Genomic DNA, 19,948 nt, shown 5'->3' on the forward strand with positions numbered 1-19,948 from the left:
AGGTTCTGGGATCACTATGGTTGTGCTCAGAAGACCAAAGGCAAGAACTAGCTGAACTAGGTCTCTGGACTGGGAGGTTTGGATCCCAGGTACCTCACAGTATCCTGAGACACACAAGAAATGGAGCAAACAATGAAAGAAGGAAAAGAGGGCCAAAGGTTAAGGCACTTGCTTTGCATGTGGCCTAAATGCAGTGTGACCATTAGCACTGCATGGACCCCAGTCGCAGCAACAGAGTTGAGATTCTTTTTTTTTTTTTTTTTTTTTTTTTTGGTTTTTGGGCCACACCCGTTTGACGCTCAGGGGTTACTCCTGGCTATGTGCTCAGAAATCGCCCCTGGCTTGGGGGGACCATATGGGACACCGGGGGATCGAACCGCGGTCCGTTCCTTGGCTAGCGCTAGCGCTTGCAAGGCAGACGCCTTACCTCTAGCGCCACCTTCCCGGCCCCAGAATTGAGATTCTTAAGTACCACCAGGTATTGCCTAAATCCTTCCCCTCCAAATAAAAACCAAAAAATGGAGGGGAAAAAATTCTAAGCCAATCTGAACAATGTGTTGTACAACAGCAACACTGACTACATTACCTGGCTAGTCTTTTTTTTCTTTCTCCTCCAAACTAGGTAATAGAACTTAGATAACCTCAATCACTCACTTCTGACTACTTGCGGCCAATTATATCTCAAAAGAAATTGCTTGCAAGCTATGACTCTCTTGCTATTACATTGTAATTAACATTTTATTTGTAGCACCACACTCGGCAGTGCTCAGAAATCGCTCCTGGCAGACATGGGGGAACCATATGGGATGCTGGGATTCGAACCACCATTTGTCCCGGATTGGCTGCTTGCAAGGCAAGTGCCCTATCGCTGGGCTATCTCTCCAGCCCCTCATCTGTGTCTTATTACAATCTTCAGAAAATCTCCCCAATTAAAGACCAGAGGGCTAATTAAGTGGACAAGGAGAAGAATTGGAATTTTATTTTGCTAAAATAGCATATAAATTTAACTTACCTGTTGAAAATACTTACCATTACTGGAATATAGTTTATGAAAGAATAGGAAAAAGTAAGGTGCCAGTTGCATGCTAAACAGTCCATTTGTGATTTGCACAGCTTACCTATTCTCTTTGCCATTCTGAATCACCGAATGCCTATCAGCAGTTCTTTCACTGCATACGTAAGTGTTCCGCCTCGTCATGCCGCCTGACGCAGTATTAGTCTAAAAGACAAGAGAACTCATCTCACCTTCTCCCCAAACTCATCATAATATTTAGCAGACACAGCATAAGGAAATGAGAAATTGCTGCTTATCTTAAATGGCTATGGTGGGGGCTGGAGCGGTGGCGAAGCGGTAGGGCATTTACCTTGCATGCGGCTGACCTAGGATGGACCTCAAGTTCGATCCACTGGCATCCCATATGTCCCCGGAGGCAGGAGCCATTTCTGAGGACATAGCCAGGAGTAAGCCCTGAGCATCACTGGGTGTGGTCTCAAAACAAAAACAAACAAACAAAATGGCTATGGTGAAAAGAATTATGTCCTCTCTTTGGTCCAGCAAGGAGTGAGCACAGAGTCAGAAGTAAGCCCTAAATATTGCTCGGTGTGGCCTAAAAAAATAAAAGGAACTAATCACAGATGACTTCGATACGAGACATCCACTTTCAGTCTGTGTAGGGTCTCACCCATCTGTGCGCTGGGGTTACCCAGGGGTCCTGGATAGGGAGCATACAGTGCCACCACTCTCTAGGATCAACTCTCCAGTTGAGGTCTGCTACCTTCAACAGCTAGGTTGATGGAACTAAGCAATGGTAGAGTGGTCAGAGAGCTTGCCTGGTATGCAACTAATCTGGGTTTGATTTCTGACACCAAGTCTGCCAGGAGTGAATCCTGAGTGCAGTCAGGAGTAAGCTGAGAATTGCCAAGTGTGGCACAACAAACATGAAAAATAACAACAGTAGCAACAACTTTGAACTAAAAACTGAAGACTAACATGCAAACCACTGAAGATATTGTTCAAGTGGCCAAGCACCTGACAGGTATGGGTTGGGACACCAGCACTGTCAGGCCCAAGCACCACCAGGAGCGAGTTCCTCTGAAAAAGTAAGGATTACAAGGCTGAAGGGATAGTATAGAAGGGAGAACACTTGCTTTAAATGGTCACTTGAATCCCAGTACTATATGCTCTTCAGTACCAAAAAGCACAGCCAGGAGTTCTAACTCAAAGGGCCTTCAAGGCCCAAGATCCAAGGACAGATACAATGATATCCAAAACCCTCCAGGAGTATTCTCCAAGCACTAAACGCTGCCAGGTATGATTAGAAGAAAAAAAAAAAATCACCAAAAACCCACAAGGTATTTCATTCACTGCAAATTCTTTCTTTTTTTTTTTTTTTTTTTTTTTTTGGTTTTTGGGCCACACCCGGTAACGCTCAGGGGTTACTCCTGGCTATGCGCTCAGAAGTCGCTCCTGGCTTGGGGGACCATATGGGACGCCGGGGGATCGAACCGCGGTCCGTCTCCTAGGCTAGCGCAGGTAAGGCAGGCACCTTACCTCCAGCGCCACCGCCCGGCCCCGCAAATTCTTTCTAATAAGAGTGTTATTACTGTGTTCTGTATTAGACCAGACAGAAGACATTTCAAGTCACAGCCTTTCTGAAGCTGCCTAGACTCAGTTAATTACTAAACAAACACTAACTCTGGACTGGGGACATTCTGTTATGAGTAAACAAGGAAGAACTCAACCCAGGTCTGCAGAATGATTTTAAGCATTTGAGTTGCTACTGGTCATTTAAAGTTTAGTTAATATTGGATGTTATTTTTGTTTATGTGGTGCTAAAAATCAAACTCAGAGCCTCATACGTACAAGGCAAGTGAGGCCCTACCACTGAACCATACCTCTAAGTGAACAAAGCTATTAAATACTGGCCAAAACTGTGGAGAGGCCTCTTGGCAGAGGCTGTGCTCTCTCAGGCAATGTTCTTTTTTTTTTTTTTCCAGGCAATGTTCTTGAGGAGACAGAAGGAGAGAACAGGGCATGGGCAGTCACAATTGTGCACACTTTGGCTTTATGGATAGTCATCATTTTGCAGGTTGTTGATTAGGGGCAATACCTGGCAATTTTCAGGGAGCCGGATATGGTGCAGGTGTAGAACCTGAGTTAGCCATGTACCTGGCAAAGGCCAGACCTGCTACATAATTTTTGTGAGCCCATCATTTGGTCTTATTTGTTTCTCATTCAACTGTAAGGTCTTGATATCTCCTAACATCTGATACAACCTAATTCTCAGCAGATGTTTGTGAAGAGAAAAACAGGCCCTGACAGCACCTCCAACCAGAAATCCTATCAACAGTAGTCCTGAGATTGAGCATGGGGCCCACAGGGAGGAGAAAAGAATTTAGGAGCTTCTTACAGTTAATAGGCTGAGGCTTGAAGGCTGCACTTACGCTGGGAGCAGTGGCGCTTTTCTTACGCTCAGGAATGTCCGCCTTGTTGGGGTTGCCCGCATTCCCAAGCATGGGGCTAGCGGGAGCAATCCCCTTTCCTCCAGCAGCACTGCTACCAGACTTGCGGGATGCGATTCCATCTTCTTTGAGCTCACTATCAGCAGTGCTGGTCTGACTCCTTTTCGGATATGTCACAACTGAAGGAATGGCTGGTCCAGCTAAAAGAAAGAAGTTGTTTCTAAAATCAGAATAATCTGACATGAATTTTGAAGATAAGCCTTTTAATACGATGGCTTAGATAAATTTCATATAAAAAATTAAAAAAATTTTAGGGCCCGGAGAGATAGCACAGTGGTGTTTGCCTTGCAAGCAGCCGATCCAGGACCAAAGGTGGTTGGTTCGAATCCTGGTGTCCCATATGGTCCCCCGTGCCTGCCAGGAGCTATTTCTGAGCAGATAGCCAGGAGTAACCCCTGAGCACTGCTGGGTGTGGCCCAAAAACAAACAAACAAAAAAAAAAATAAAAAAAATTTTAGACAGGAAAAATTTTAAGATATGTTTTCCATGCTCAGAAATTGTTCCTGGCAGGCTGAGGGGACCATATGGGATGCCAGGATTCAAACCACCATCCTTCTGCATGCAAGGCACATACATCACTTACCTCCATGCTGTCTCTGGCCCCACATTTTGATTTTTTTAATGAAAATAAAATTAACACTTGGTTCAAATATTTTAGCATGTAAACCAAAGAATTAATCAAGTAGAGAGCAAAATTCTTTTTTTGTTTTTGTTTTTGAGCCACACCTGGTGACACTCAGGGGTCACTCCTGGCTCTGGGGACCATATGGATGCCAGGGGATCGAACCACGGTTCCTCCTAGGCTAGTCACGTGCAAGGCAAACGCCCTACCGCTGCACCATTGCTCCAGACCCGAAAGAGTGAATTTTTTGGTTTTGTTTTTGGGTCACACCGGCAGCACTCAGAGGTTACTCCTGGCTCTGTGCTCAGAAATCGTTCCTGGCAGGCTCAAGAGACCATAGGAGATGCCGGGATTCAAACCGTTGACCTTCTGCACGCAAGGCAAACGTCTTATCTCCATGCTATCTCTCCGGCCCTGAGAGTGGAATTTTTGTTAGCGTGATTGTGCTTCTTAATATGACCAAGCATCAAGAAGTAGGAATAAGGGCCGGAGAAATAGCCTGCCAGGAGCAATTTCCAAGCGTAGAGCTCAAGAGTAAACCCTGAGCACCGCCGGGTGTAACCAAAAAAAAAAAAAAAAAAAACAAACAAAAAAATTAAGTGGGAAAACTAAGTGCTTCCATTTTAGGCTTGGTAGCAAGGAAGTGGCTAATCTGACATCATATTTAGAATCTATCCTAATTTTTATCACTTTAAAAAAAGGCCAGAAGCGGGGCCGGGCGGTGGCGCTGGAGGTAAGGTGCCTGCCTTACCTGCGCTAGCCTAGGAGACGGACCGCGGTTCGATCCCCCGGCGTCCCATATGGTCCCCCAAGCCAGGAGCGACTTCTGAGCGCATAGCCAGGAGTAACCCCTGAGCGTTACCGGGTGTGGCCCAAAAACAAAAAAAAAAAAAAAAAAAAAAAAAAAAGGCCAGAAGCACAATGAAATCTTTATCGACTTGTCACAGCCATCACCCTCATATGAATAAAAAGGAAAAAGAAATCAGACTATGTATTTTCTACATATATCGAAAGAAATACAAAGCTTTGGGAATCAAACAAAGGTAGAGCATGTAAGAAAAGCACCTGAGCCTTCTTTGTGTTCTCCTTCTCTGACCCCTTGATTAGATTATTATTATCTTTTGAGCCGGGGCTACACAGCAATCAGGGGAGCATATGGGATGCTGGTCTCATTAACCCTTTAAGCTTCATCTTTTAATTATTTTCAAAGGGAAAAAGGAGAGATACCTGGCAGTACTAGGGATCAAACTGAGTTGACCACTTGTCTCCAGTCAAAGAAAAAAAAATTTTTTTTTGTTCTTTGGGCCACACCCATGTTGCTCAGGTGTCACTCCTGGCTATGTGCTCAAAAATCGCTCCTGCCTTGGGGGACCATATGGGACACCAGAGATCGAACCAAAGTTCGAAGGACGGTGGTTTGAATTCCGGCATCCCCTATGGTCCCCTGTGCCTTCCAGGGGTGACTTCTGAACATAGAGCCAGGAGTAACTCCTGAGCGTTGCCGGGCGTGAACCAGAAAACAATGAAAAAAAAAAAAAAAAAAAAAAAAAGAAAGAAATCCCTATGTTGGGCTGAAGAGATAGCTCAATGGTAGGGCATTTGCCTTGCACTTGGCTGATCCAGTACCAACTCAGAAAGGACCCCGGTTGTAACCCTGGCATCCCATATGGATCCTCAAGCCTGTCAGGAGCAATTTCTGAGTGCAGAGCCAGGCGTAACCCGAGCGCCACTCTGTATGGCCCAAAAGCACCCAAAAAAGGGAAAACAAAAACAAAAACAAAACAAAACACGTCCTGTCAAATAAGAGAAGCAACTACCCAGAGTTTCCAAGAATCCTTGCTGAAATATTGTAGGGTAGAGAGTTATTGGGAGAGGATTATTGACGGAGTTATTTGTTAAGAGTGATATTGGCAGTTGTATTGAAAGTTGAACTTTCTTTTTTTTTTTTTTTTTTGGTTTTTGGGCCATACCCAGTGACGTTCAGGGGTTACTCCTGACAATGCACTCAGAAATTGCTCCTGGCTTGGGGGACAATATGAGATACCGGGGATCGAACAAGGTCCATCCTGGGTCAGCCATGTGAAAGGCAAGCGCCCTACCACTGCGCTACTGCTCCAGCTCCTGGTTGAAATTTCTGAAAGGGATTGTTGTAATACCTAGGTCGCCCTTCCTACATGTTTTGTCCTATAAAACCCTCTACAGAAAAACCTGTCTGGCTGAAGTTGTTCCTGAGGAACAAAAGGAGGAAGGTGTGCTTGTTACAGTGTGAGAATCTTGCAGAATGGTCTCACACTTACCATGGTCACTGTAACGCCTTTGTTTCTGACTTGAAGAGACACTTCTCTGTACTTTGTGATGAGGAGACTGGCCGGTGCTGTTGTTGAGGTCACTACTTGGCCGAACTTTAGCAAGTGAAAGATTGCTGCTAGAACTCGAATCGCTAGCATCCAGCTAAGAGAACGAGAAAAACAGCATACCACATGAACCTAACTGGTTTTGAGGACACAAAATTTCTCCTGAAACTACTCTTGTACAGTCTATTTAGAAATAATTTCAGGGGCCCGGAGAGATAGCACAGTGGTGTTTGCCTTGCAAGCAGCCAATCCAGGACCAAAGGTGGCTGGTTCGAATCCCGGTGTCCCATATGGTCCCCCGTGCCTGCCAGGAGCTATTTCTGAGCAGACAGCCAGGAGTAACCCCTGAGCACCACCGGTGTGGCCCAAAAACCAAAAAAAAAAAAAAAAAAAAAAGGGGCCGGGCGGTGGCGCTGGAGGTAAGGTGCCTGCCTTACCTGCGCTAGCCTAGGAGACGGACCGCGGTTCGATCCCCCGGCGTCCCATATGGTCCCCCAAGCCAGGAGCGACTTCTGAGCGCATAGCCAGGAGTAACCCCTGAGCGTCACTGGGTGTGGCCCAAAAACCAAAAAAAAAAAAAAAAAAAAAAAAAAAAAAAGAAATAATTTCAGGGGCTAGAGAAATACAGTATACCAGTAGGGCATTTTCCTTGCAAGCTGCCGACCTGAAATGAACCCAGGTTTGATCCCTAGTATCCCATATGGTCCTCTGAGCCTGCCAGGGTGATCTCTGAGCATAAATCCAGGAGTAACTCCTGAGTGCCTCTGGGTATGGCCCTACCTCCCCCAACCCCACCTCCAAAAAAAGGTAAGAGAGGAGAGGGGAAGAGGAAGGTAGAATGAATGAATTTCAGTGTCCAATATGCCAGTCCTATATTTAGGTGACTAGGAAAACTTAGACACAGATTCAATCCCCAGCACCCTATATATGAGTCCCCACCAACAGTGAGTGATTCCTGTGTGCAGAGCCAGGAGTAATTCCTGAGTATTAATTATTACCACTGGGTATGGCCCCCCAAAAGAAAAATAAGCCAGACTGGGGATAAAATCTAGAATTATATTATTATATTAAAATTAAAATAGTAGCTCAAAAAGTAAGATTTGTTAGTAATTAAAAACGTATATATTATACATATAAAAAGTAAAGAAAAATTTTAAAAATAATCATACTAATAATATTTTCTATTTATCTATTTTACTTACCTCTGAAGATTTTCGCCCCAGTAACAAATAAGTAGCTGTGATTTCATCATATTTCATTTTACTCAGAGATTCTTGAATTTCTTCTTGTGAATAGCCCATTCCCACCATAATATCTAAAAGGGCATAATAAAATCATGTTGTTTGGGGAAGAAATCCTTGTTACAAGTTAATTTTCTGTTTAATTTTCTTAATTTCCAAAAGACTTTGTAATATAAATAAGAAATTGACTTGTTTTTTAAATATGAATGTTGCAGTAAACTCTAGGTAACTTCATGAATGTGACAAATGAATTAATGTAACATTTGCTCCACTACCCATGGTTTGTATTTTAGGTACAGCATATACCAAAATAGCCAAAATAGAAATGATATTTATAATACACAAACAAGAAGGCATACAGACAGAAAATTACCTATTCTTTTCTGGTCAGAGATGTCTAATTCTGGTTCAACAAATGGTTTAAGCTCATCTTCCTCATGACCCGCATTGATCCATCTGTCCTTCATGATTTGCTGAAAGGAGAGAAGTATTCATTATTATCATAAACTAGAGCATCCTGATAATGACATTATACTTAGTGGGAAAATTATTTTGATCAATTGTTCCAAAGATAATTTGAAAAGCTTCTGATATCTACTTTAAAAATAGACAAACATGGGGCCAAAGCGATAGCGCAGCAGTAGGGCATTTGCCCTGCATGCTGCTGACCCAAGACGGATGTGAGTTTGATCCCTGGCAACTCATATGATCTCCTCGACAGACACATGCAGACAAACACACAGAAAAACGCACAGAATTCCTCAAAAGGTTTGGGACTGTCAGCTATGACACACACGCACATACTGACACAGAGCCCAATTCCCCAAAGTGGTTAGGGATTTTCAGCTATGCCATTACCTCTAGAGTGCCTCGTTTTATTGGATTTAGCACCAGGAAACGTTTGAGAAGGTTTTCACAGTCAGTGGACATGTAGAACGGGATTCTGTATTTCCCTCTTAATACTCTTTCTCTCAGTTCCTTGGGAAGGAAAAGAAGCACTGAGACAAGTGTCAAGTTAAGAAAAGAATCCCCAAACCCAGCGAAACCCTTCATGTTAAGAAAAGAATCCCCGGGCCGGGTAGGTGGCGCTGGAGGTAAGGTGTCTGCCTTGCAAGCGCTAGCCAAGGAAGGACCGCAGTTCGATCCCCCGGAGTCCCATATGGTCCACCCAAGCCAGGGGCGATTTCTGAGCACATAGCCAGGAGTAACCCCTGAGCGTCAAACGGGTGTGGCCCAAAAACCAAAAAAAAAAAAAAAAGAAAAGAATCCCCAAACCCATTGAAACCCTTCAAGCTTAACTAATTTTTTTCTTTACTTTTCTTTTTTTTTTTTAGTTTCTGGGCTACACCCAGTGGCATTCAGGGGTTACTCCTGGCTCTGCGATCAGAAATCTTTCCTAGCAGGATTGGAGGACCATATAGGATGCCAGGGATCGAACCTGGCTGGGTCTGTCTCAGGTTGGCCATGTGCAAAGCAAAACACCCTATCGCTGTGCTAGTGCCCTGACGCAATAATCTTTTTTTTTTTTTTTTTTTTTGGTTTTTGGTTTTTGGGCCACACCTGGTTATGCGCTCAAAGATCGTTTCTGGCTTGGGGGACCACATGGGATACCGGGGATCGAACTATGGTCCATCCTAGGCTAGCACAGGCAAGGCTTGCCTTACTGCCTGTGCCTCCGCTCCAGCCCCAAGACCTAATAATCTTAATTATTTTTCACTATTAATCATAATTTTTTTTTTTTTTTTTGGTTTTTGGGTCATACCCAGCAGCACACAGGGGTTACTCTTGGCTCTATGCTCAGAAATTGCTCCTGGCAGTTTCAGGGAACCATACGGGATACTGGGATTTGAACCACCGACCTTCTGCATGCAAGACAAATGGCCTACCTCCATGCTATCTCTCCAGCCCCATAATCATGTTCTTGATCCTTTGTATATGTGCAGAGTACGGACACAGCTGTTTTAGGTACATACCTTCAGGTTTTGCCCATCAAAGGGGAGTGATCCACTGACTAGTGTGTAAAGAATGACCCCGAGGCTCCACACGTCCACTTCTGGCCCATCGTATTTCTTGCCCTGGAATAGCTCTGGGGCTGCATATGGAGGACTGCCACAAAATGTATCCAGTTTACTGCCAACAGTAAATTCATTGCTAAAACCAAAGTCAGCTATTTTAATGTTCATATCAGCATCTAACAATAGATTTTCAGCCTAGAGGGAAAATATCAAGACAAAAACAAAATTTAACCAACAGATACAATAAATCATAACTAACTAGGACAGCACTAGGCATGTCATAAGTTGTTTATTTGTTTTGTTTTGGGGTCACACCTGGTGGTGCTCAGGGATTACTCCTGGCTCTGCATTCAGAAATTGCTCCTGGCAGGCATGGGGACCATATGGGATGCCGGATTCAAACCACTGTCTGTCCTGAATCGGCTGTGTGCAAGGCAAACGCCCTACCGCTGTGCTATTGCTCCGGCCCCTTGTCATAAGTTTTTCTAGGGAAAAACTGAACTTAATAAAAGGTGAAAACATTTTCTCTAGAAAAAGTACAGGCAACAAATTAGAATTTTGATTTTTTTTAAATAAAAATAATAGCAATCACTGATTTTTCTTTTCTTTTCTTTTTTTTTTTTTTAAATTCTGGGCCACTACAGCTGTACACAGGGATCCCTCCTCATGGAGCATTGGGTGCTAGTATTGAATCCAGGATGGTTGTACAAAAGTACCTTAACAGATGGACTCTCGGGCCTGAGAGATAGCATGGAGATTTGGGCGTTTGCCTAGCATGCAGAAGGACGATGATTCAAATCCCAGCATCCCATATGGTCCCCCGAGCCTGCCAGGAGTGATTTCTGAGCGTAGAGCCAGGAGTAACCCCTGAGCGATACTAGGTGTGACCCAATAAAACAAACCAAAAAACAAATCTACAACAAAAACAGTTGGACTCTCTCAGGCCCATACAGATCGGGTGGGGTGGGGAGGGGAGGGAAGGGAAGAGGGGAGAGAGGAGAGAGAGGAAAGGAGAGGAAACATAGTACAGGAACTTCATCAGTAAATGAGATGAGTTCTGAAGAAAAATAACAACACTTAGATATTAAAAGGGTTTTGAGGGGCCGGAGGGGTGGTGCTAGAGGTAAGGCATTTGCCTTGCAAATACTAGCCTAGAGTGTCCCCCGGGGTCCCATATGGTTCCCCCAAAGCCAGGCGTGATTTCTGAGCATATAGCCAGGAGCATCAAAGGGGTGTGGCCCAAATCAACAACAACAACAACAACAACAACAAAAAAAAAAGGCAAAAAAAATGGGTTTTGAGGGGCCAGGGAAATAGCACAGCAGGAAGACCCTTGCTTTCCATAAAGCCAATCCAGGACTGACAGTGGTTCGAATCCCAACATCCATATGGTCCCCTGTGCCTGCCAGGAGCAATTTCTGAAGTGCCAAGCCATGAGTAACCCCTGAATGCTCCTAAATGTAAAATCCCCCCCCCCACAAAAAAAACCCAGAAAACAAAACCAAAACAAGGGTTTTAATTACAATCAGTTACATGTGCAAAGTCAGGATCCTTTAATAAAACAGGTAGAAGGAAAAGAATCTAATCCAAGTATATTTGATAGCAATAAACTGAGATGTTGCAACCAGCAGTAAGTGAAGGATAACAAATGAGTGATGTGGTTAAAAAAAAACAAGAGGGGCCAGAGAGATAGCATAGCTGTAGGCGCTTGCCTTGCACTGAGCTGATCCAGGACAATGGTTCGAATCCCAGATCCCATATGGTCCCCAGTGCTTTCCAGGAGCAATTTCTTGTTTTTCTTTTTCTTTTTTTTTTTTTTTTTTTTTTGGTTTTTGGGCCACACCCGGCTGTGCTCAGGGGTTACTCCTGGCTGTCTGCTCAGAAATAGCTCCTGGCAGGCACGGGGGACCATATGGGACACCGGGATTCGAACCAACCACCTTTGGTCCTGGATCGGCTGCTTGCAAGGCAAACACCGCTGTGCTATCTCTCGGGGCCCTCTTTTTCATTTTTTTAAAACTTTATTAATTGCTTGTTTGATTGGTTTTTGGACCAGACCCAACTGCACTCAGTGCTTACACCTGACTCTGTACTTGGAAATTGTCCCTGGGGGCTGGAGCAGTGGCACAGAAGTAGGACATTTGCCTTGCACACGTCTGACCTAGGATGGACCAGAGTTTGACCCCCCAGTGTCCCATATGGTGCCCCAAGCCAGGAGCGATTTCTGAACGCATAGCCAGGAGTAACTCTTGAGAGTCACCGGGTGTGGCCCAAAAACCAAAAAAGAAAAAAAATTGTCCCTGGCAGCCTGGGGGACCATATGGGATGCCAGGAATTGAACCAGGTCCCAACCGGGTCGGTCGCATGCAGGGCAAATGCCCTAACACTGTGCTATGTCTCCGGCCCCCCAGGAGCGATTTCTGAGCATAGAGCCAGGAGTAACCCTGAGCACTGCACCCTATGTTGGGGAGAGCAGGGAGGGAGGGTTTTTTCCATATTTACCCACTAAAGAAGATGGCATAAATAGACTATTCTCATCTGGCAACTATGGGGTGCCATTGATCAAACCCAGGTCAGCCGTGTAAAGCAAATATATGTATGCTTATATGTATAATGATAGTACCTACCCGCAGTACTATCTCTTTAGGCCCAGATGCTTCAGGTGGGTAATGACCATCAAGAGAACTATAGACATACACACAATACGGACAGGCGGAGGCTGTGACTTACCTTGAGGTCTCTGTGCACAATGCGCTTCTGGTGGCAGTACTGGACCGCTGAGACGATCTGGAGAGAGAGATACAAGGATAACACAGTCACATACTGCAGAGATTCGGGAATAGTGCTCAGACATGCCTAAGAATTCAATAACTATTTTTTGAAACATCTTCTTATAATTTAAAACTTAATGGGGGGCCTGGAGAGATAGTACAGCAGTGTTTGCCTTGCAAGCAGCCGATCCAGGACCAAAGGTGGTTGGTTCGGATCCCGGTGTCCCATATGGTCCCCTGTGCCTGCCAGGAGCTGTTTCTGAGCAGACAGCCAGGAGTAACCCCTGAGCAACGCCGGGTGTGGCCCAAACACAAAACAAAAACAAAACAAAACAAAAAATAAAACTTAATGGGGGGGGGGCTGGAAAAATAGCATAGTGCTTAGCATGCTTGCCTTGATGCCACCAACCTGGGTTTGAACCCCAGAATTCCATATGTCCCTCCAAGCACTGCCAGAATTGGTTTCTGGTACACACTGTTTGGGGTCACAAGTAGCTATGCATCGGGGTTACTCTTGACTCTGCAATTAGAAAGTATTCCACACTGAATGGGCCCGGGGAGATAGCACAGCGGCGTTTGCCTTGCAAGCAGCTGATCCAGGACCAAAGGTGGTTGGTTCAAATCCCGGTGTCCCATATGGTCCCCCGTGCCTGCCAGGAGCTATTTCTGAGCAGACAGCCAGGAGTAACCCCTGAGCACCGCCGAATGTGGCCCAAAAACCGAAAGAAAAAAAAAAAAAAAAAGTATTCCACACTGAAGTGAATAGGTGTCAAAAATTAAAACAGCAAAACAGTCATTAAGATGAGAACAATGAAGTGGCAAGAGGAAAAATCCTCCTGTACAAAAGGGTTAATTAAAAATATTAAGCAAATAACTTTATTTATGGAATTTTAAATTTTTGGTTTTTGGGTGATATTCAGCTGTACTCTGGTATTTCTCCTGGCGGGGTCAGAGGATCACCTGAATTCTGGGACCAGTAAGGCAAGCATGCTACACAGTACCACTGTGTGCCTAGCCCTTCATAAATCAAACATTCTCCTTCTATTTTTTTTTTTTGTTTTGGTATTTTGTTTGTTTTGGGGCCACACCCAGTGACGCTTAGGGGTTACTCCTGGCTATGCATTCAGAAATCACTCCTGGCTTGGGGAACATTCTACTTTTGTTATTTGTTGAAGTAACAATGACATAAACTGGAAAGAATGTGAATTAAAACTGAGAAAGTCAAGATGACCATATAAAAAGGCTTTACACGCTCTTTGCATGAGCTTTACATGCTCAACGCCCAGGAAATTCTTAGCATTATATGGTTTCCAGCACTGCAGAGAGCACCCCACTACCACCACCAAAAGAGGGAGGAATAGGCCCTGATCACTGCTGGGTGTTGCCTTAAAATAAATACCAATGAGGGACGGGAGAGAGAGCACAGCGACGTTTGCCTTGCAAGCAGCCAATCCAGGACCAAAGGTGGTTGGTTCGAATCCCAGTGTCCCATATGATCCCCTGTGCCTGCCAGGAGCTATTTCTGAGCAGACAGCCAGGAGTAACCCCTGAGCAATGACGGGTGTGTACCAAAAACTAAAAAATAAATAAATACCAATGAGCATATAGGCATCAAGAAAATATGATGGTCAAGAAATGGGACTAAGATGCCACAGCAACAGAACAGCAGCGAGGGCATTTGCTTAGCAATACAGACCTAGGTTTGATGCCAGGCATCCTTGAGCCTGCTTGGAATTAATTTCTAAAAGCAGAGGCAGGAGTAACCCAAGACAGTGACATTTTTGGCTAATAATCAAAAACAAACAAAAAAAGAGGACTGAATTGTGAGCACCATGAATCAAGGCATAACAGTCAAGCTTGTGAAGTGTATCTTTTTTTTTTTGGTTTTTGGTTTTTGGGCCACACCCAGCTGTGCTCAGGGGTTACTCCTGGCTGTCTGCTCAGAGATAGCTCCTGGCAGGGGACCATATGGGACACTGGGATTCGAACCAAACACCTTTGGTCCTGGATTGGCTGCTTGCAAGGAAAACACCACTGTGCTATCTCTCCGGGCCGTGAAGTGTATCTTGTTGGAACCTACAACAGATTCAATTTAAGATCTGGAATTTCTGAGACATTAAAATTAAAATCTGAGTCACTTCCTCAAAGCAGATTAAGATTAGCAAATGTCTATGTTCCTCTGGTACATAAAACCACACAGAGGATGGAAGGGGTGAGGGAAAACAGGATTTACTCATCATTATCTTTTTTTTGGTTTGTTTTTGGATCACACCCAGCAGTGCTCAGGGGTTACTCCTGGCTCCAAGCTCAGAAATCGCTCCTGACAGGCTCGGAGGACCATATGGGATGCCGGGATTCAAACCACTGTCCTTCTGCATGAAAGGCAAACACCTTACCTCCATGCTGTCTCTCTGGGCCCCCATCATTCATTCTTTTTATTGTTTAGCATTGATGATGTTTGGGGCTACTCCTGGCTCTACACTTGAGGAATCACTTCTAGCAGTGCTCAAGGGGTCCAAACTTTGGTCAGTTATCAGTGTACTTGAGCTAATTTCCAGCTGTCATGGCCGTTTCAACTCTGCACCCCCGAACCCTAAAATTTTGGTTTGATTTGGGCAAAACCCCATGACGCTCAGGGGTTACTCCTGACTACGTGCTCAGAAATCGCTCTTGGCTTGGGGGACCATAAGGGATGCGGGGTGGTGTGTGGTGTGTGGTGTGTGTGTGTGTGTGTGTGTGTGTGTGTGTGTGTGTGTGTGTGTGTGTGTGTGTGTGTGTGTGTGTGTGTGTGTGTGTGTGTGTGTGTGTGTGTGTCCTGAATTGTCCTATGTCCTAGGTTAGCCCGTTGGGGGACCATAAGGGATGCGGGGTGGGGTGGTGTGTGTGTGTGTGTGTGTGTGTGTGTGTGTGTGTGTGTGTGTGTGTGTGTGTGTGTGTGTGTGTTGGGGGACCATAAGGGATGCGGGGTGGGGTGGTGTGTGTGTGTGTGTGTGTGTGTGTCCTGAATTGTCCTATGTCCTAGGTTAGCCCGTTAAGACAAATGCTTGTGTCACCGCTCCGCCTCCCCTTCTTTTGTTTTTTTGGGTTACACCCGGCAGCGCTCAGGGGTTATTCCCTGGCAGGCTCAGGGGACCATATGGGATGCCGGGATTTGAACCGATGACCTCCTGCATGAAAGGCAAACGCCTTAACTCCAAGCTATGTCTTCGGCCCCTATTTATTTTTAAGGTTTTAGTTTGTTTTTTTTGGGACACACCAGGTGACACTCAGAGGTTACTCTTGGCTCTGCACTCAGAAATTGCACCTGGCAGGCTCAAGAAACCATATGGGATGCCAGGAATGGAACCCAGGTCTGTCCTGGGTTGCCTTGCATGCAAAGCCAACGCCCTATTCTTCTCCATGCTATCTCTGTATTTCTCCGGCCCTATGGGTTTTGGTTTGTTTTTTTTTGGGGGGTATAATGGGTGATGCTCAGGTGGTTTAAAGGGATCATATGGGATGCCAGGGACTGCACCTGGGAAAGCTGCATGCAAGGAAAGTGACCTACTAGGGGCGGGCAAAAAAAAAAAAAAAAATAGAAAGTGACCTACTCAATGTACTTTCTCCAGCCCAAAAAAACCTTTTAAATTTTTTTGTGGGGGAGTTTGCTCAGAGTCAGGGTTTACTCCTGCTCTACTCTTGAAAATACCTCTGGTGGGTTCAGGAGACATCATGTAATGCTGGGGATCAAACCCAGTCTGGTCATGTGCAAAGTAAGCGCCCTACCTGCTGCATTATCACTAACACTGCTAGGCAAGCAGCTATGGGTCCCTCCACTTCTGTTCCATGTAATGGTCTTCCTAAACCATTTTACAGACAGAGCAAAACACCTTTTTCCTTCAAGACTTAGGTATGCTTTATTTATTTATTTATTTATTTATTTATTTATTTATTTATTTATTTATTTATTTTTGGTTTTTGGGCCACACCCGGCGGTGCTCAGGGGTTACTCCTGGCTGTCTGCTCAGAAATAGCTCCTGGCAGGCACGGGGGACCATATGGGACACCGGGATTCAAACCAACCACCTTTGGTCCTGGATCGGCTGCTTGCAAGGCAAACGCCGCTGTGCTATCTCTCCGGGCCCAGGTATGCTTTATTTTTTTTTGTTTGTTTGTTTTTGGGTCACACCCGGCAGTGCTCAGGGGTTACTCCTGGCTGTCTGCTCAGAAATAGCTCCTGGCAGGCACAGGGGACCATATGGGACACCGGAATTTGAACCAATCACCTTTGTCCTGGATCGGCTGTTTGCAAGGCAAACGCCGCTGTGCTATCTCTCCGGGCCCAGGTATGCTTTATTTAATAAATTCAATGAAAATTAAATCATACCTGTCTAAATTTAGCTCTTGCTTCTTTTTCCTTCATTCTTCCATGGGCAACCAAATAGTCAAACACTTCACCTATAATTGAAAGAAATGAAATTGAGTGAAGTCCTACTTCTTTTATTTTCTCATAAAAGTAATGTTCCATTTTCAGTCATGCACTCTAGTTTTATTTGTAAACAACTAAAATCTGAATTAAACCAGTCTTAAATTTAACTACAGACACAAAGAAGTTTACTAATAAAACCATTTAAATGACATGTTGGGGCTGGAGGGGTGGCGCAAGGGGTAAGGCATCTGCCTTGCATGCACTAGCTTAGGATAGACTGTGGTTCGACTCCCCGGCATCCCATATGGTCCTCCAAACCAGGGCTGATTTTTTTGAGCGCATACCCAGGAGTAACTCCTAAGTGTTACCGGGTGTGGCCCTAAGAAAAAAAATGGTATCATGTTCACATACAGGTTGTCAATGTTTTTAATAAAAAGATTATTAACCAAAACTACAAATTAAAGGGGATGTTTCTATGTTTTACTATGGGTTCTGAGGAAAAGCATTACCTGAACGTTTTCCCATTTAATCAACAAACATCTATCAATTATCTATTAAATGCTGGGTCCTGCTGTCATTTGCAGTCATAGTGCAGTGAAGGCAGCCAAGGCCCTGTCCTCGACAAGGTTACGTTCTAGCAGGGGAGGTAGAAAAGTAGACAGAACTCGGGTAGCTTGTTTGGAAAGTCCTGTATCAAGTGAGACAAGAGGTGAGAGGACCTGAGGAGTGGACATGGTCATTCTTCTCAGAGAGATGGAAGTGACACAGAAGAATAGAAGGGAGAGTGGGATAAGGCCAGAGATGAGCAGAATCCTACAGAGGACATCAAGTAGTGGCTTTCCTGAGAGAGACTGTGAAATAAAGAACTCCAATCAGTTCTTTGGGGGAGATGAAAGACTGCCCCAGGGGACAGGGATGGACTCCAGAGTGTTTTGCCTTCCACACTTGTGCTCCAGTCCCTAGTGCCCAAAAGCTGCTCTCTGACAACAGTCAGCTGATGAAGGAAATGGAGGACAGTAGAGAAAGCAATAGCAGGGTTGAGAGTATGAGGCTGGTTTCTATAAACCGTAGAGGTAAAGCCAACAGCACTGGCACCACCTACTTAGAAGAAACCAGGGAAGAAATGCAGGGAAGAAAAGATGTTTAGAAAATGAACAGTATATATACAATCCTTTTTCAATTTCTTTATTCTAGCGATTTGGACTCAGTCCCTGTTGAGCTGGGTGTAGCAACAATAATGGGGCAGCTACCCTTTGCCTCCCAAAAGGAACAGAAGAGGAGTCATTTATCTCAGTCTCACTTTCAGCAAAGCTATTGTTTTGGTGTGTTAAAGTATCACACCTACCAAAGCTCAAAAACTGAACACACATCAGCCATGGTGCAAAGCAAACACACTACCTGTTGTACTGTCTTTCCAGTCCCAAAGCCTTATGCAGGTCTAAACAAAAACAAAATTCTTGTAAAAAGAGCACTAATTTGAAAAATAAGTTATAGAATAAATTTGGGAGGAAACTGATAATTGAAATATTCAAACAATTTAAAACATAGTTCTTTGTTTTTGGGAGACACCCAGTGACACTCCAGGCTATGTGCTCAGACATCGCTCCTGGCTTGGGGGACCACATGGAACGCTGAGGTCAGATTCAAGCAAGGGCAAATGCCCTACGCAGCACCACCGCTCTGGCCCCTTTAAAACAAAATATTTTTTGGATCAAGCCTGGCAGGCTCGGTGGACCATATGGCATGCTGGGGACTGAAAACCAAGGTCAGTTCCTTGTCTGCAGGGTACAAGGAAAGTCTTATCACTCCACACCCCCTTAAAAATTTAAATGTAGAGCCCAGAGAGATAGCACAGTTGTGTTTGCCTTGCAAGCAGCCGATCCAGGACCAAAGGTGGTTGGTTCAAATCCCGGTATTCCATATGGTCCCCCGTGCCTGCCAGGAGCTATTTCTGAGCAGACAGCCAGGAATAACCCCTGAGCACCGCCGGGTGTGGCCCAAAAACCAAAAAAAAAAAAAAAATTTTTTTTAAATGTAGAATTCTAAATGTATGTACTAGCTTAGTGACAGCAATCAATGTAAATACTGACAATGGGGCCAGAGATTTTACAGCAGGTAAGGTGCTGGCATTACATGCAGATGACCCAGGTTCAATCCCTGGCACCCCACATTATCCTGAGTCCTCCAGGATTGATCACCGAGTGCAATCCCTAAATGGCCCTGTCAGAAGGTAAATTCGAGTGTGGCTCAAAATGAAAACAAATAAAAAATATAATACTGACACTTCTTTTTTGTTGTTGTTGGTGGTGTTTTGGGGGTGTTCAGGGAGAATGTGGTGTGAGAGAGGGAACCAGGCTCAGCTGTAAGCAAATAATGGTTTTAACCCAGGTACCAGACTTTCTGGTCCCTTCAGTTCCATTCTTATTTGCGGCACATGAGAAATGTGGCAGGCACAAGTAAAACACAAGGAACAAACAAAACACCTGGCACCCAACACGCAGGTCCAACAACTCTGCGTGAACAAACTCTCCAACTCTGCAGAAAACACACTATTAAAGCAAACAGAATGGTGATATCAGGGCTGCAGAAAGCATACATACAAGGAAGACAACTGCCTTGCACTTAGTTACTATGGGTTCAATCCCTGGATCTAAGCATCATTCCTGTGCACAATCAGGAGTTCTTGAGTCCATCTTTACATCTTTACAAATGCCCAGGTTTTGAAACTGGAGAGATCATGGAATTGGGAGGGACTTACTCGAATACGACTGAGATAGGTTAAACCCCCCCCCCAGCCCCTATCACACCCTGAACACATCCAGGTGTGCCTTCATAACAAAACAATAAAAGGGCTAATGTGATAGCGCAGCTGTAGGAAATTTTCTTTTGCATGCTGCCAATCCAGAAAGGACCCAGTTCGATCCCATATAGTTGTCAGACTGCCAGGAGCAATTTGAACGCAGAGCCAGGAATAACCCGAGTGCTGCTGGGTGTGGCCCTCCCCCTAAAAAAAAA

At 44.7% G+C, this 19,948-nt stretch overlaps 1 protein-coding gene across 6 annotated transcripts in view; it reads right to left on the minus strand.

Annotated features, from left to right (window-relative positions):
- The window catches only part of MARK3 (microtubule affinity regulating kinase 3), a 96,661-nt gene that overhangs the window by 23,508 nt on the left and 53,205 nt on the right, over positions 1 to 19,948 (minus strand). For all 6 annotated transcript variants that reach the window (XM_049790336.1, XM_049790335.1, XM_049790334.1 and 3 more), the window contains exons 6-14: positions 16,892 to 16,962; positions 12,485 to 12,541; positions 9,713 to 9,949; positions 8,598 to 8,717; positions 8,113 to 8,212; positions 7,701 to 7,813; positions 6,442 to 6,595; positions 3,445 to 3,662; positions 1,119 to 1,219 (exon numbers count right to left, since the gene is read on the minus strand). In XM_049790336.1, the coding sequence (XP_049646293.1) occupies positions 1,119 to 1,219; positions 3,445 to 3,662; positions 6,442 to 6,595; positions 7,701 to 7,813; positions 8,113 to 8,212; positions 8,598 to 8,717; positions 9,713 to 9,949; positions 12,485 to 12,541; positions 16,892 to 16,962 (1,171 nt within the window). The remainder of the gene's footprint in view (positions 1 to 1,118; positions 1,220 to 3,444; positions 3,663 to 6,441; positions 6,596 to 7,700; positions 7,814 to 8,112; positions 8,213 to 8,597; positions 8,718 to 9,712; positions 9,950 to 12,484; positions 12,542 to 16,891; positions 16,963 to 19,948) is intronic.

The sequence above is a fragment of the Suncus etruscus genome, chromosome 17, assembly GCF_024139225.1.
Source record: "Suncus etruscus isolate mSunEtr1 chromosome 17, mSunEtr1.pri.cur, whole genome shotgun sequence".
Lineage (NCBI taxonomy): Eukaryota > Metazoa > Chordata > Mammalia > Eulipotyphla > Soricidae > Suncus > Suncus etruscus.